At 39.5% G+C, this 16626-nt stretch overlaps 1 protein-coding gene across 2 annotated transcripts in view; it reads left to right on the top strand.

Annotated features, from left to right (window-relative positions):
• The window catches only part of LOC132154323 (desmoglein-2-like protein), a 33198-nt gene extending 19298 nt beyond the window's left edge, over window positions 1-13900 (top strand). The window contains exons 9-14 of one of the 2 annotated variants that reach the window (XM_059562872.1): window positions 34-176; window positions 865-1074; window positions 1294-1515; window positions 9962-10089; window positions 11005-11304; window positions 12892-13900. In XM_059562872.1, the coding sequence (XP_059418855.1) occupies window positions 34-176; window positions 865-1074; window positions 1294-1515; window positions 9962-10089; window positions 11005-11304; window positions 12892-13710 (1822 nt within the window). In that variant the 3' untranslated portion in view covers window positions 13711-13900. Of the gene's footprint in view, window positions 1-33; window positions 177-864; window positions 1075-1293; window positions 1516-9961; window positions 10102-11004; window positions 11305-12891 lie in introns of both variants that reach the window. The other variant, XM_059562871.1, reaches the window with a different exon arrangement.
• Window positions 13901-16626: the final 2726 nt, after the last annotated feature.

Raw genomic sequence — 16626 nt, 5'->3', positions numbered from 1 at the left:
CAGATCTTGTAATAACATATTTGTTTATTTTAGGTATGCAAAAGGACAAGATGTTGACAACTGGCTGAATATAAATGAGTTGACGGGTGATATAAAACTCAATAAAATACCAGATTATGAGTCCAAGTTTCTGATCAATGGCACATATTATGCTAAAATAATCTGCATCACTAATGGTAAGTGAGTCTACATTTTAGGACATACAGTACTGGAATCAGATTCCAAAAATTAAGTACTTGTAATTAGTACTTGTACTTGTACTTGTTCTTTTTCTTTTAAATCTCTTATATACACGAGACTAATATTTATGCAAGTTACTAAACACTGCCAATGCATAGCTGTGAAAAACTTTGTCTTCATCATATCTTCACTAATTATTAATATCAGAAGTCTGCACAAAAATATTTAAAACCTGGAAGTCTTTTGGCATTTACTAGTGGTCGACCGATATATATTGCCAAGGCCGCTATATCGGCCGATATTTGACATTTTTCAAATATAGGTATAGGTTTCTTTGCTTGGCCAGGAAATTATTTACATGACAAAAAAAACACTTACATTGATTTTATTTCTCTCTCTATCTCTCTCTCTTTTTAATCAACTTGGTACACAACAATTACATTGAAGTCTGTGTAAATGAGTCAAGTAATCAAAAAATAGTTAGACTACATAGGTGTAATTCAGATTATGTTACTAACTACAGTTTTCGTCATGTTTATTGTAATCAGTAACGGAGTAATCTACCCAGAACTGATGATTAGAATTTGCAAAGTTTATTATTATGAGCACTTATAAAAAATATATAGTTTTATGTATTGCAGTTGGATTTAAAGTTAAGGGAGGAATATCTCACTTCTGTTACAGATTCTCCGTCTAAAACTGCAACAGGAACCATTGCCATTCAAGTAAAGGACTTTAATGACCACTGTCCTGTGCTGAGCCATCAGTCTCAAACACTGTGTTATGAGGATCACGTAGTTTATGTCACGGCTGTGGACGAAGATCAGTTCCCCAATAGTTCGCCATTTGTTTTCAACATAACCACAAAGGAATGGAACATCGAACCTCTCAATGGTGAGTAATTGTAACTTCTTGTGGCCACATCATATAAACTTGTGGGAATGGCATAGACTGATGAAGCCATTTTATTCCTCTCATTTCGTTTTCTGGGGTCACTTTTTTTACCAACATCTGCTCCAAAGAATTGGGGAACTTGAGACACATCGATATTGAAAGGTCTGAACAGGTCCTTCATCACACATCATGTCATCATCTTTAACGTTATATTTTCAGACACTACAGTGATATTCAGATCTCCACAAACCCTGTGGCCTGGCGTGTACCATGTGTTTGTAGACGTGAAGGACCAGCAGGGGAAGATCTGTGCTGGTCAGGAACTTCAGGTAAACGTCTGCATGTGTGACGCTACTAAAGTTTGCCTGCCCAGAAAAAACGTCTCTACGTTTGGAGCATCTGGTGTTCTTCTGATGCTGCTGGGACTGCTGCTGCTGCTCTGTGAGTAAAAACACTGAATCTCTCCCTCGCTGTAAGGATGTGCTGTTTGACAAAATGTGACCCTGGACCACATCAAAACCAAGAAAATTTCTGAAAGCTGAATAAGTAAGCTTTCCATTGATGTATGGTTTGTTAGGATAGGGCAATATTTGGCAGAGATACAAAACTATTTGACAATCTGGAATCTGAGGGTGCAAAAAAAAAAAATCTAAATATTGAGAAAATTGTCTTTTAAGTTATCCAAATGAAGTTCTTAGCAATGCATATTTCTGATGATGATACATTTTTTGATTTATTTACAGTAGGAAATTTACAAAATATCTTCATGGAACATGATCTTAACATGATCTTTATTTAATACCCTAATGATTTTTGGCATAAAAGAAAAATCTATAATTTTGACCCATACAATATATTTTTGGCTGTTTCTACAAATATACCCCAGAGACTTCAGACTGCTTTTGTGCTCCAAGATCACAAATAGAAATGCTTGCATTATGAATGTAAAATATGTATGTTTTTCTAGAAATGCATTTTTCACTACTTTAAAGTAGTGTTACTGGCTGATGTGCTCAACTAATCACCATCGTCTGTTATGTTCATGATAAATTTTTTTTATTATTGAGTATGATATTTTTATTGCAGCTCTACCCATACAGTATTTTTTTCTCAAAATATATTTTAAATACAAAAATAAGGAGCAACGCGGGCAACTCGCATTCAAGCTTTCACATCGCTTGCTGCTTTCACCGGAGTGTTTCAAGACGAATCAACTGGTGTTGGTGTGACGTGCAATTCAGCGGTTCGTCTGGGTTTCCTGCGTCAGCTCCTGCGTTCCTCTGAGCACTTCAGCACCACTAAAAGAACTTTTTCTATTGAGCTAAAAGAATGACCGGGCTGAATTTGCGTCTTTTTAAAGATGTCATTTCGCACGTGTGTTTCTGGGTGCGGTTGATATTTCGCTCCTCTTGATGGCCACAATCGCTGTGTCACGTGTCTAGGCTTTCAGCATGCTGAGACTGCATTTGTGGATGGCTCGTGTTCTCACTGCGGGGACATGACCATCTCGGCATTAAGATCGAGACTCGATTACCTTAAAAGGTATAGAGTCCCCTCTGCCACACCCCATTCTAGCTCCTCTTCTCAGATTATGAAATCTTCCCGGGCAGCTGAGAGCATCGGGCCTGAGTGGAATCCTCCACCCTGTCCTGAGCACTCGAGGCTGGATGATTGGTTCCTGAGGGCTGCTCGTGCTGATCGCCAGCACCCCCCGCTGGTTCCTTTCTTTCTGGAAATGCACCAGGAAGTGACCAGTTCATGGAAGGCACCTTTAACTGCCCGAGACCGTTCTGGTACTTCCTCTGCCTTCACTGCCCTCGATGGCGGAGCGGCCAATGGGTATGCTGGGTTTCCCCAGTGGAGTGTTCTGTTGCGATGCAACTGTGTCCACAGAGCGCCTACGCATGGTGTGGTGGTCCCAAGCTGCCCTCCAAGGCCTGTAAGTTCTCATCCACACTTGTGGCCAAGGCTTACAGAGCTGTGGTTCAGGCCGCCTCTGCCCTGCACGCCATGGCCACCCTTCAGGTCTACCAGGTCAAGGTGCTCAAAGAGCTGCACGGGGGCAGTGCTGACCCAGGGGTTGTGCAGGAGGGGCGCACTGCTACCGACCTTGCTCTCCAGGCGACGGAAGTCACTGCGCGCTCCTTGGGTCAAGTGATGTCCACTTTGATGGTCCAGGAGCACCACCTATGGCTGAACCTGGCAGACATGAGGGAGTCTGATCGGGCTCAGCTCCTCAACTCCCCGGTCTCCCAGGATGGCCTCTTCGACGGCGCTGTAGAGAGTTTTGCACAGCCATTAGACACATCCTGCCCAGGCGGCCCACTGCTGCCTCTACTCTGCCGCCGGTGCAGCCGCCTCAGCCTGTTCGTCACCGAGGGCGCCCACCTGCAGCCTCCTCCACTCCCTCTCGGCCACAGCAGCAGCCTTCACCCCAGCGGCAGCGAGGAGATGGCCGCAGAAGGGCGGCGCACCCCATCTCTGCCCCTAAACCTGCCAAACGTCAGGCCAAGTGGCGTTCCTGAAACGGCATCCCAGAGTTGGAGACGTCAGCTCATCAGGAGATGGCAGCAGTACCACTCCTTCCCCCGGAGGAGGGCCGAGGGAGAATCCTTTGTTCTCGTTTTCTTTCTGTTCCTCCACTGGCACCGCAGCCAGTGGTACCCAAACCTTCACTAAAAGAGCTGTTTCCTCTACCTCCGGGTCCCAAGTGGCCATGAACAACAGTTGGCGACGTGCTTCCTCGCTGCTCTCATTTTCCTCTTCCCTTCCTATTTTCCATGCAAAGCCCGCTCAAGAACTCATTGCCTTCTCTGCTACTTGGAGTCAGACGAGTACCTGCACTCCGCCCCCGCTAAGGGATGCTACGCCTCCCATGCTGGGGCTGTCTGCTCCACCTCACTGCCCCACTGTTGTTACGCCTGTAGTTCCCTTGACCCCACTGGATCAGTTTCTGGGAGCCTGGCTAGAGCTCCCCAGGCCATCCTGCTGGCTCATCCGAACGATCAGGCTCGGCTATGCGATTCAGTTCGTCCGGCGTCCCCCCAGGTTTCTGGGAGTTCGCGCGATGATGGTGGGCAAAGATGCTCCTGTCATGCACGTGCTGGCAAAGGGCGCAATAGAGCCGGTCCCTCCAACCGACATGAAGTCAGGCTTTTACAGCCCTTACTTCATAGTAGGGCTGAAACTATTTCTCGAGTAACTTGAGTAACTCCATTACAAAAAAATATCGAGGCAAATTCCTCTGCCTTGAAGCCCTTTTTTAATTTATTTTAAATCTCACGTGAGGTTCTTTCGCAATGATTTTTTTAAAATGTGACACAACGCGTTTACATCACCCACAAAGCGGAAGGAGACACAAGCACTGCGTCCGAAATCGCATACTGCAAGGAGTCAGCAGTGTTTTGATTTGAGGGCGTGGGCAAACGTAAAGAGAACGTCGTGGCATGTGTCCATTGCAAGCATGTGTCCATTGCTAGTTGTGGCATACCACAACTAGGGCCCTATGATTTCTGCGATGCAGAAAACGCGGAGGGAATCGTGGAATCCAGTCATAAAAACGGATTTTACAGTTTAAGGCGGAATTGCATGGAATTTGGCAAATTTTGAATGAATTAATCAAAAATAGGTCATTGCACTTACATCAAATATCTGTAAATATTAAGCCAGAACAGTCTATTTAAATATGAATCCTGCATGTTCTGTGTGTCTGTGTTAATGAATGGAGCAGAAGCGCGTCTTCCTTTATCACACACACTGAAGCGTGCGTGATGCTCGCGGTGATTTCAGCATCTGCTGTCTCTCTAAATAAGGACGTGAACACATGAACAACATCTCCAGAACTGCTCTGACAGTCACTTCATGAGCATTTGACCATTTGATTTAAGTAAAACTAGCGTCACATCACAAACACAGAACTGTAAAGGTACGTCAACCCATCAAAATAAAAGTCTGGTGTCCTGACATTATCCTACCCGTCAGATTTTCAATACCGCGTCAATATAATTAAGCAAAAACACATTTTATCCGATTACTCGATTAATCGATGGAATTTTTGGTAGAATACTCGATTACTTAAATATTCGATAGCTACAGCCCTACTTCATAGTACCCAAGAAAACAGGTGATGAACTTGCAAGCGCTGCCCCTGGAGGAGGCAGACCCAGCCCTGGCACTGCTCTGTCCAGTACATGCGCTCCACACTTATGTAGACAGAACTCAGTGCCTTCAGACCAGCTCTTTTGTTTGTTGCTGTCTCCAAGCAGAGGTTATCCCACTGGATAGTGGATGCTATTGTCCTGGCTTATCAGGCTCAAGACCTGCCATGTCCCCTAGGGGTGAGAGCTCACTCAACTAAGAGTGTAGCTTCCTCCTGGGCACTGGCGCATGGCGCTTCGCTAACAGACATCTGTATAGCTGCGGGCTAAAAACACATTTGCAAGATTTTATAATCTCCGTGTAGAGCCCGTGTCCTCCCAGGTACTCGCCCCTTCTGGCCAGTAAGAACCTGCTCGGTGTCAATCTGCTTGCTGCGGCATTCCACTCCACGGTCTGCCAGCCCTGTTGATGTCCAGCACTTGCGTACATGCCCCTTTGGTCTGCCCTGTGTGGGACTAGGTGCCTCCATGTGTTGTGATTCCCCTTCTGGGCAATCCCAAATGTTTATTTCCACAGTAAGTCTCTTCATAGCATGTGTCTTTCCCTTGCCAAGCACCTTGCCAGCTCTGTCGTTGAAACTTCCTCCCTAAGGGCTGGGTACCTCAGAGTTCATGTGTATCACCAACTTTGCTTGATACCTGCCTTTGTAAGTCCTCCATGAGCAGGCAGCCTGCTAGCATATGTCCAGCTGGAATATGCTACCCAGTGTATTCTGTCTTAGCTATAGGCCCTCACTTGTGCAGGCCTCACGACAGGGTGCTATCACTCTCACGGGTCACTGAAAGACAGCCATGTGGCGTTTTGTAAGGGATCCCATTCGTCAGTCTCTTTCTGACGTAACGTAGAATGTGACCGACTGAAAGGGAACGTCTCGGTTACGTATGTTACCCTCGTTCCCTGAAGGAGGGAACGGAGACGTTACGTCCCCTTGCCACATCGCTGTTCTGCTGAATGGCTGGGTCTCTGGGCTTGGCTCCTCAGCGAAGACTTGAATGCAAGTTGCTCACGCTGCTCCTTATATACCCGCTCTGCAGGGCGGAGCTCGCGATGCAAATTCCACAGACCAAGGTACTCTGTGTACCATTGGCTCGTTTTGTAACCACTCGAAGATGATTGGGCTCTCGGGCGAGATCCCATTCGCCAGTCTCTTTCTGACGTAACGTCTGCGTTCCCTCCTTCAGGGAACGAGGGTTACATACGTAACCGAGACGTTGTGATCTCTAAAAGGCTATTCCATCCACATTTGCATTTTAGACAAAATGTAGGCTATTGTAAGATTGGAAATGTACTTTCTTAACCCTGAAATACATTTGAAATATATTTTGGTATTTAAAGATTGAAAATATTCTCAAAAATATATTTAATTTAACTTTATTGTTTACAACATTTTTACGAAAAACTTTTACCAGAATTAAATTTTTTGCTGTAGTCTCAGACTAGTGCTAATGCACTAATGCAGTGGTTTTCAACCTGTGGTATTGTAGGTGGGCCGCCAATTACTAATAAAATAAATAATAATATATTTCATATATATAATTAAATAACAAAAAATAAATATTAAACTTTAACTATGCTTCCACTATTGGAGCTTGCTGATTGGTTTAAGAATAAACCGCCAATTTATCTTAGATATTTTTGCTGCATATGCTAGGCCTACAGAACAACACATTCAAACATGCATAACTGCTGTCAACATGTTCCCTGACTGCTTGCTCCGCTGACTGTCTAGTGTCTACCCGCTGCCGAGCTCTGCCTGGATCTGGTTTTCCCGTTTTGCTGAGCGGTGCCAGTCCGAGTTATTTTCTGTTCATTGCCAGTTCATTCTAGGGCTGTGCGATTAATAGAAATCGTCATAAAATAACGATTTGAGCCTGCGCGATTTCTAAATCGCTTTATAGCAAGATTTTTTCGCGGCTCTGACCTCCCGCATTATGCTATCTGATCAATCAGAATGCAGCGCCTACTGCGAGAACAGAACAGACTGGGCATATGCCTAACTCCAGGTTCACACACTGTCTGCGATGCGCCTTTTTTCCGACCCCATGTTAACGGATCAGAGCATTCACACTGCACGAGGTAAAAGGCTTTAAATAAAAACGTGCGAAAATTAATATCTAGCACATGAGCAAAGAGAGAGTTGTGAGTGCACAGGACACAGTTTAAGTGTGATGAGAAACGTTTTAATTGCGCACACTCTCTCCGGGTGAGAGCAGCGTGTATCTGAGCAATCTCGTCTGGTTTTGTGACAGGGCAAAAGGAAATCTGCGTGCGAGCGGAGAGATTCGCTCTCGTGCATTATTTTAATGTGCTTTCGCGTTACAATAATGCACTCTCTCTGCTGCTTCTGCACCGCACACATAACTGTATATATTTATATTTTATTTATTTTTTGCCATATGTCTATAAATGTTGTTACACCTTTAGTGATTATTTTGACTTATGTCTGTTCTAGAGACGTTACAACTTTTTGATAAAGCTCTAATTGGTTTTCTTTTGGAAATATGTTTCAAATTCATCCTGAATGCATTTATGACTGTAAAGCATATACTTGTGCATCAAAATTGTGATTAAAATCGACATATCAAAATTGATCAAAGAAATCGCGATGTTTTTTTCCCCCATATCGCACAGCCCTAGTTCTTTCAATAAATACAGTTAACAATCTAGCTTTTGAGTACTAAGTTATTAACCGTACAATAGCGGGGTCAGTTATTATTATTTATTTTTTTTGCAGTGGGCCGCGCAAACATATATGTTTTGATGTGTGGGCCGCGAGTTGAAAAAGGTTGGGAACCACTGCACTAATGCATATGTGTAGAACATGTTAATGTAGTTGTCAGAGGTGGAAAGAGTACAAAAATATTCTACTCAAGTAAAAGTACCATTACATTAATGAAATTTTACTCAAGTACAAGTAAAAGTACCAGTCTAAAAATCTACTCAAGTAAAAGTAAAAAGTAGCTCATTTAAAATTTACTCAGAGTAAAAATTACTTAGTTACATTTTAACCAGTGGGAGGGAGTCAAAAATGGGACAGACCAAGGTTGTCAAACTCAGTTCCTGGAGGGCCACAGTCCTGCACAGTTTAGATATAACCCTAATTAAACACACCTGATCCAGCTAATCTAATCATTTAGGTTTATTTGAAAACTACATGATATGTGTGCTGGAGCAGGGTTAGAACTAAACTCTGCAGGGCTACGGCCCTCCAGGAACTGAGTTTGACACCCCTGGGATAGGTCTATTCATCTCAAACTAGTTGTTTTTAATTAAAGGAATCAGTTATTTAGAATAATAAAACATTTGGGCTGTTACCAGGCAAATCAGTATCAACAAACTCATCTTTTAATGCAGAGGAAATGAAGAAGATTCATTGGAAGTGGCATTTAGATGTATTACACTGTTTAGTGCAGGACAAGAATGCATTTAACCTGCAGTTACCAATGCATGAATAATGTTTTGATATACAAGACATAAAATGTTGAATACTCATTTGAAATGATAAGAAATTAATTATTTAAAAAAATCAAAAGATACTTTAAATGTGAAATTAAAATGGCCAGTATGTGTCAGTAAGTCACTGTTAATAAGTGAGTCATTGCGACTGAACCGAATCATTTAAACGGTTGATTCATTCAGGAACGAAACACTGTCACGTTGCTCAGAGACGCAAAACTGTGCTTTGGTGGCTGTGTTTGGAATTATTTTCTGTTGTAGAAATAAAGCTAAAAAAGGCAATATGGTGTCTAAAACGCAAGTCTCTTAATTAACTTGTTTACTGAACTGTTATATATATGTATGTATATATTCATGATGATTTTTGGAGGAAAAGACGGCCTTCTTTGTGTGATTTTGATTTAATATATGAAATTACATAAATATGTGAATTTTCTGCCCCTATATCTTCAATTTTGTGATCATTCTAAATGCATTTTAGGAGACTGAATCACAGTGAAAGAACGCACTATAAATGCGCGCGCACATCATTAAAACAAAAAACATGATATTATCGCAGATGATATATATAGCACACTCCTCGCCACTGTCTTTTTGGCTAATTTGTGCAAAACCTCTTGCTAAAATGTCAAAGCTTCATTTTAACCACCAATGCACCGATGCAATTATTTAGCTTACCTCTACATTCTTGCGAAGGGTTGATGTCTTGTCGAGATTTTATAAGCTGCTAGTTTGGTCTTCCTAGGCAAGTACAGCTTACACTGCATAATATAGCATACATATGGCCAGGGGTTCACTTCATTTCCTTCGAGTTCAACTTCAGAATATGATGGGGTTTCGTTTTCAGCGGTGTTTTGACTAATGCCTGTTTTGTCCGTCTGCATCTTTCTCGTGATTTTAGCGCCAGTTTGCCCTCCTGCCCATTATTTACTGACGTAGTTTCCAGGGAGCGATTTTTTTTTTTTTTTTTTACTCAGTAATTAATGTGTTTTAAAATGTAGCGAAGTACAATACTTTAAACAAAATATACTTAAGTAAAAGTAAAATTACAGATTTAAAAAATTACTTTAAAAAGTATTAGTACACAAAAAAGCTACTCAATTACAGTAACGCGAGTAAATGTAATTCGTTACTTTCCACCTCTGGTAGTTGTCTTGTTAGCTGTTGACTGGTGTTGTTGCATGGCTCCATATGAATGCATTGTGTGAGGTTGTGGAAGATATTAATAGATGTAGCGCTGAACACTGATGACTGATGTTGACTATGTTTGCAGTGGTGCCACTTCTTCTGCTCTTCTGTCTCTGTGGCGGCGTAGAAGCTGTTGGAGATTTCAAGACTATTCCGTTTGAAACTAAAGACTACCTTATCTGTTATAATACTGAAGGACAGGGGGAGGACATGGTATGTAACATGGTATGTGACACAGGGCAGACTGTTAAACATGCCAAACAAGTACCACAATGGAGAAAGGCGATATAAATTATTTTTATAGTTATTTCAAGTTATTCTACTTGTGAGTTTTTGTCACAAGCAGCCATGATGGTGCCAAATGACAACCAACACTACGTTTTGTGAGTTTCTTGTTTTGTACATGTGACCCTGGATAACAAAACCAGTAATAAGGTTATTTTTTTTTCGAAATTGAGCTTTATATGTCATCCAAAATCTGAACAAAAAAGGTTTTCATTGATGTATGGTTTGTTAGGACAAATTTTTGGTTGAGATACAACATCTGGAACCTGAGGGTGAAAACAAAATTTATATATATATATTTATGTATTGGGAAAATTCATTTGACAAAATGAAGTTCTTATTAATGCACATTTATAATCAAAAATTAAGTTTTGATATATTTAAAGTAGAAAACAATTACAAAATATCATCATGGAACATGATCTTTGCTTTCTATCCTAATGATTTTTGGCATAACAAATCGATCATTTTGACCCATACAATGTATTTTTGGCTATTGCTACAAATAATAATTATGCAAATAGTTTTTAGTTCGAATGTATTTTAAATGTAACAATTCAATTCAAGGATAATTAACAATTTATCTCGAGGATAATTAACGAAATGTCTAAGTTCATCGACTTTTTAAATAAAAACAGTTTCTTTTGGTGATCTAAATCTCTTCATGTATAAAAGGTGATAAAAATTTAAATCATGAATGTCATTTGAATCCACATAGGTCAAACTATCTCTCTAATATATTATGTTGTGTTTGCTTATCAAGTTAAATTATCTACTTGCTGAAGAGAACACAAATTTGGCTTAAAAATCTGAGATAAAAACATGCTGTACTCTGTCCCACAGGCAATGGCTCACTTACAGATGTCAAGGCAGCTGGGTAAAAGAAAGTACAGTCAGGTGGATGCTGTAGGAGGGGCTTGGATGTGGGGTGGAGTAAAAGATGGTGGATTTGGAGCAGAAAACTCACACGGGAGCTCTTTCTGCCAATATGACCAGCATGAGAGTGCACATTATCACCACAGGAATCAGACTGATGGACAGTACATGTTTGGACAAAGAAAAGATGAACACAGCAGATTTGAAGACTACACTTTTGATGGGCTTGCACTGTCTGATGCTTTCTTAGGCAACTACTATTCTCAAGTAAGTATCAGTTTTATACATCTTAAGTCTTCCTAATTCAAAATAACAGTTCATTTATTCTTATGCATGGCATGCAATAAAAGATTTGCATTAAACTTTAACCCTCATAACGTATTTGGGTGTATTCTGAGATGTGTAAGAAGAGATGTAAAAATGTCTATAAAATGGCTAGGTTTCAGTTATTTCAGTCATTTTTTCTTTCTTTTTTTCTTTCTTAAGAGAGATAACCATTTAAAAATGTTTTCCGTTTTGTATTCGGGTCATTTTTGGTCAGGGTTTGTATGGACTACCTGTCACGCTGTCTAGTCTCTGTTTCCCTGGGTGTCCACTAGTCGGCTCACTTCCCCGTAGGCACTAGTATTCCTCTAGTCTGGTCCTGTCATCACAGTAATTGCACTCCTGCTAATTGCACCAGGTGCATTCACTTAATTGTCATTAGCCTCCCAATAACTACCTGTCTTTTCATGTTGTCTGGAGTCCTTACCCTTAGTGTTATCAGCCTTCTCGTCCTCCGAGATCCCTCGTTTTCCGAGTTCCCTTTCCTGTCCCTTTCCTTTGTTTGTTTTGGACTGATTGATTGGTTTGGACCTTGGGTTGTTTTTGACCACGATTTTGGATTACCCTTTAATAATAAACATCTGCAATTGGATCTACTCTCTCCTGTGTCTCACTGAACACGATCGTCACACTACCATTATACTTTTTGTAAAATAATCTTTGAAGGTACATATATATATATATATACAGTTTTTATCAATTTAACACATCCTTGCTGAATAAAAGTATTGATTTTATGTAAAAAAAGAAAGAAAAAAAAATTACTGACCCCAAATTACTGACCAGTTGTGTATATTGTTATTACAAAATATTTATATTTTAAAAACATAGCTTCTTTTTTTTTTTTTTTACTTGTTATTCATCAAAGTATCCTAAAGAAGTATCACATGTTCTGAAAAAATATTAAGCAGCAGAACTGTTTCCAACTTTGATAATGAATCATCATATTAGAATGATTTCTAAAGGATCATTTGATAATGATCCTAAAAATTCAGCTTTGCATCACAGAAATAAATGATAATTTAAAGTATAATACATTTAAAAACAATTAATTTAAATTGTAATAATATAAATCACAATATTACATTTTTTTCTGTATTTTTGATCAAATAAATGCAGGCTTGATGAGCAGAAGAAACTTCTTTCAAAAACATTAAAAATAGTAATTTTTCCAAACTGTACTGTATATATATATATATATATATATATATATATATATATATATATATTCAATATTGATTTGAATATATATCACTGTATGAAGTTTACAATACATGTAATAACATGGTAATAACATTATCACATTCACTCATTAATTAAAAGTTCAATATGGTTTTAATTGAAAAATCACAGCATGTGACATCACAGGGTTTCTAAACTTGAAGAAACATTATAACACAACATTTTTTAATAAAGTATGATTAGTCAGAACTATGCATTTCATAAATGTGTTTTTGGGTCATTGGTGTATATGAATGGCTTAAGGGTTTATAAATCAATTAATGCACCATTATTTTTGTGTTACTACAGAAAGCAAGTCATTTAGCCAAGAAGCAAGATAAGAGAGACTATCTGAAGGTCTATGACTATGAGGGTCAGGAATCATTCAAGGGCTCATTTGAGGACATCTGCGATCTCCTACACGAAGACAACGACTTTTCTTTTCTTGATGACATTAACTTGAAGTTCAAGACCCTGGCTGAGATCTGCAGTGGTTCTACAATAAAGGCTGAAATCAGCACAAGCGTCCCTGTTACCTCTAAACCAGTCCTGACCACCACACACGAAGATGTCAGCGTACAAAGGACAATTATTAATTCACAGTCTCAAGAGAAAGCAAAGTTATCCTCCATCATACACACCGCAGGAGCGCAGCAGACCAGCAGCATGTCTTCAGCAGGAGTCTATGTCCAGGAGAAGGTGGTGGTTCCTAACCAAACCCTGTTAGCCCAGCAACCTGGGATGTACTACACCCACACCACCCCCATTTATGTGGTGGATGCCCAGCGTACTATGTTGGTGACACCCAGCCCAGTCCTAGGCCATCAGGAGAACATGTTAGTGGAGGAGCGGAAGGGCTCTGGTGCTTCCCAACATGGAAATGCCACACGTGAAACACAGCACTACCAGAGTGTAGTTATGTTTGAGAAGCAGCCAACAAAAGGGTCTATGCAAACCCAAAGCAGTGTCTCTGGAGCGGCCCAGATCGTAAACACTGAAATAATGCAGTCTACGGAGTCTCATGATTTTAGACGATCCATCCATCCGTCCAGAGGGATAATGACAGGAGCGGTCAGAGAGACGGACGTTTTAGCTTCGTTGGATATGAGGGTTCCTCAGCGTCTGTAAGCACCGATGCTAAATTTCACAGCTGATACCGATAACCGATTATTCAGAATGCCGTCTGCCGATACCAATGTTTAAAGGTCCACTGAAGTGCTTTGAAATGTGCAGAGTTATTCTTTGTGTTGACATAATTTCAACTGAAACAGGAAGATATGGTGGGACATATTGAGCAGCTCCGCCCCCTTTTTTAAACAGCCAATAGCATTCTGTTTATGAGAGATGGGAAGTTTTGAATGCTTATATGTTCTAAATGCAAATTATGTCATTGTTTTGGAGCACACTAGCTTATAGATAAACTTAAAGCTATTCAGAAAAGCAAGAAAAAAAATCTATTTTGATTTCATGGGGACTTTTAAGGGAGAAAAAAAATCTCTCCCAACTAATCCTGTAAAGTAAACAGGGAATCCTATCAATTGATACATTATAATATTACAGTTTACAACTAATGATCGCAACTTTTTTATTTTAAGATATAACAATTGTACTCAAATCCAACATACATATATAATTAACAGTTATTAAGCTCCCTCTAGTGTTTTTATAGCTAACTAATGAATCGTGGACACTGGATAGCTTTCCTGATGTAAATGGAACATTAAGTGACATATTGTTCACAAACTTTTTTATCTGACGTCTTTCTTTTAGTTGAAATGCTGATTGAGATATTACATGATACATGACACATTTGAGTAAGCCTCCTGATGTTCATTCATGTTTATTTTGTTATTTTGTTCTGTAACTTGTATTAAAGTGGAAGAGACTCACAATCCAGATGGGCTACAAATGATGTTGAAATAGCGTGGAGCAGGCCACGCCGGCTTGAATTTGCTTTATTTTTTAAATAAGATTGTGTTAATGCATTATTATCAACAGCCCTAGTCTACCTTAGAGGCATTTTTAGTCTGACACATTTGGACCTGATTATGGCTGATTTAAATGACTGAATTACCGATAATGCAGAGGATTTATTGGCTGAGACATCGGTGCATCCCTGGTTAGCAGTTTTATAAAGCCATAATCTAAGATTGATAATTTCCTCCTATCTCTGCGAACCCACCTCCACTTGCTCTTGATTTATAAGGATTTTATTCCTGCCTGTTCAAATAATAAGAAATTGGCCTCGCTCGCAAATAAGCTTCAGCAGTGGTTTCTTTTTATTTATTATACAATTAACAAAAGCAAAAAGGCCTCTCTCATTAGCTTGCTTTATTCTTTTTCTATTCTATCTGTTTCCTTTTTTATGATATAATAAAAAATGGAAAAAAAACAACAACCTTGCTACGTGTGCTGCGTTAAGCTAACTGGGACTTGCTATAGCACTTGCACATCATTGCTCTTTTGTTGATTTTGATTGTTTCCACTGTCCTCATTTGTAAGTCACTTTGGATAAAAGCTTCTGGTAAATGTCTAAATGTAAATGTAGAACCTTTTCACTCTGTCCCACTGTGGTGAAATGATTTTTGAGCTTGCAGCAAACCTTCATCACACACTCCTCTTGTATGAGCACTTGATCCATAACCACAAGTTAACATTCCTTATTAGCAATAAATCAAAAATGTATAGAATTTAAATTGTACTTTTGCATTTAGTTTTGCATTTACATTGCTTCTTTAGCTGTGTGCTTCTCTGGCTTACACATTGTGGCACTGCATAAACTTTTAAAATATTTTTCATTAAGTCTGAAGTTGCTGGTGTTTTTGTTCATTTGTAAGTTACTTTGGATAAAAGTATATGTTGTAACATAAATGCTGTAATGGTCATCATTCAACAATGTACTGTACTCCTACACAAATGGCATCAGAATGTTTGTGAAGATTTTGATCTAATTGTTCATAATTTTTTTATGGATTAAAATCACAAAGATTTGACTTTTTATCACTGCTTTTGATGATCTGATGTTGGCGAACTAATAGTCTACTGTAAATATCCTTACGGTTAACATTTGAACCACATTTATTGGTTTAAACACATTTACCAATGGCATGCATGAATGGGAATCAAACTCATTTGTCCAAAATGAGAATGAACAGAAAAAGGAGTAGCCTAAATATTTAACTGTATATGACAGAGACCGTATAAATGATCAATTGCACTGTAGTTTTCCCCAAGTATTGATGTAGTAATGTTTTTTGCATTCTTCTATTGCATGGGCAGTTGAGCTCAGCTGCTGCCTTTCCACAAGGACCAGAAAAAGCAGGTTTTCTCTATTGAAAATAATCTTTAAGGAAGACTTTATGTTTATTGTATTGTATCACTGAAGTATAATGGTTCAATTAAACTGACAGATCCGAACAACAGTATGTATAATTTTCGCTAAAGTGATCGTGCCTTTGGTTTGGAGGGAATCGATCTACAAATGTCTTGTCTCTGCACATTAACCTGCCAGTAAGTATTATAACATTGAATAATTACCAACATCGCCTCCAGAATTATTATTAAAAGTCACCATATATAAAAATATAAACTTATCAGAGACAAAGGCCATGTACACACCACAAGGGAGATCCGTATTTAAATATGAAGTGAATTCCCTAAATGATCATTTCCTGCATGTAACTGAACTCACTCGAAGCTGCGACGATTGGTGCCATAACCATTGCAAAGTTCTGCTGTATCTTCTAGGTATCATTCTTCAGTTTACGGACAGAAAGTTGATTTGCAGAGCGTGCTATTTTTAGGGATGCCACACCCAGTTATTGTGAGCGTTTATTAAAGGGCTCATGTGATGCAATTTAAATTTTTAGAATCTCTTGGTGCATAAAAAAGATCTGTAAAGTTGCAAAGACTAAAGTCTCAAACCCAAAGAGATATTCTTTATAAAAAATTAAGACTCTGCCACGCCCCCCTAAAACGCCTCATTCAAACACACCCCCACATATACGTCACTGTGTGGAAATATTTGCGTAATGCATCCCAAAT

This window comes from Carassius carassius, chromosome 12, assembly GCF_963082965.1.
Source record: "Carassius carassius chromosome 12, fCarCar2.1, whole genome shotgun sequence".
NCBI lineage: Eukaryota > Metazoa > Chordata > Actinopteri > Cypriniformes > Cyprinidae > Carassius > Carassius carassius.
The sequence above is the reverse complement of the archived record's forward strand: the minus strand, read 5'-3'. Positions and strand labels throughout refer to the sequence as shown.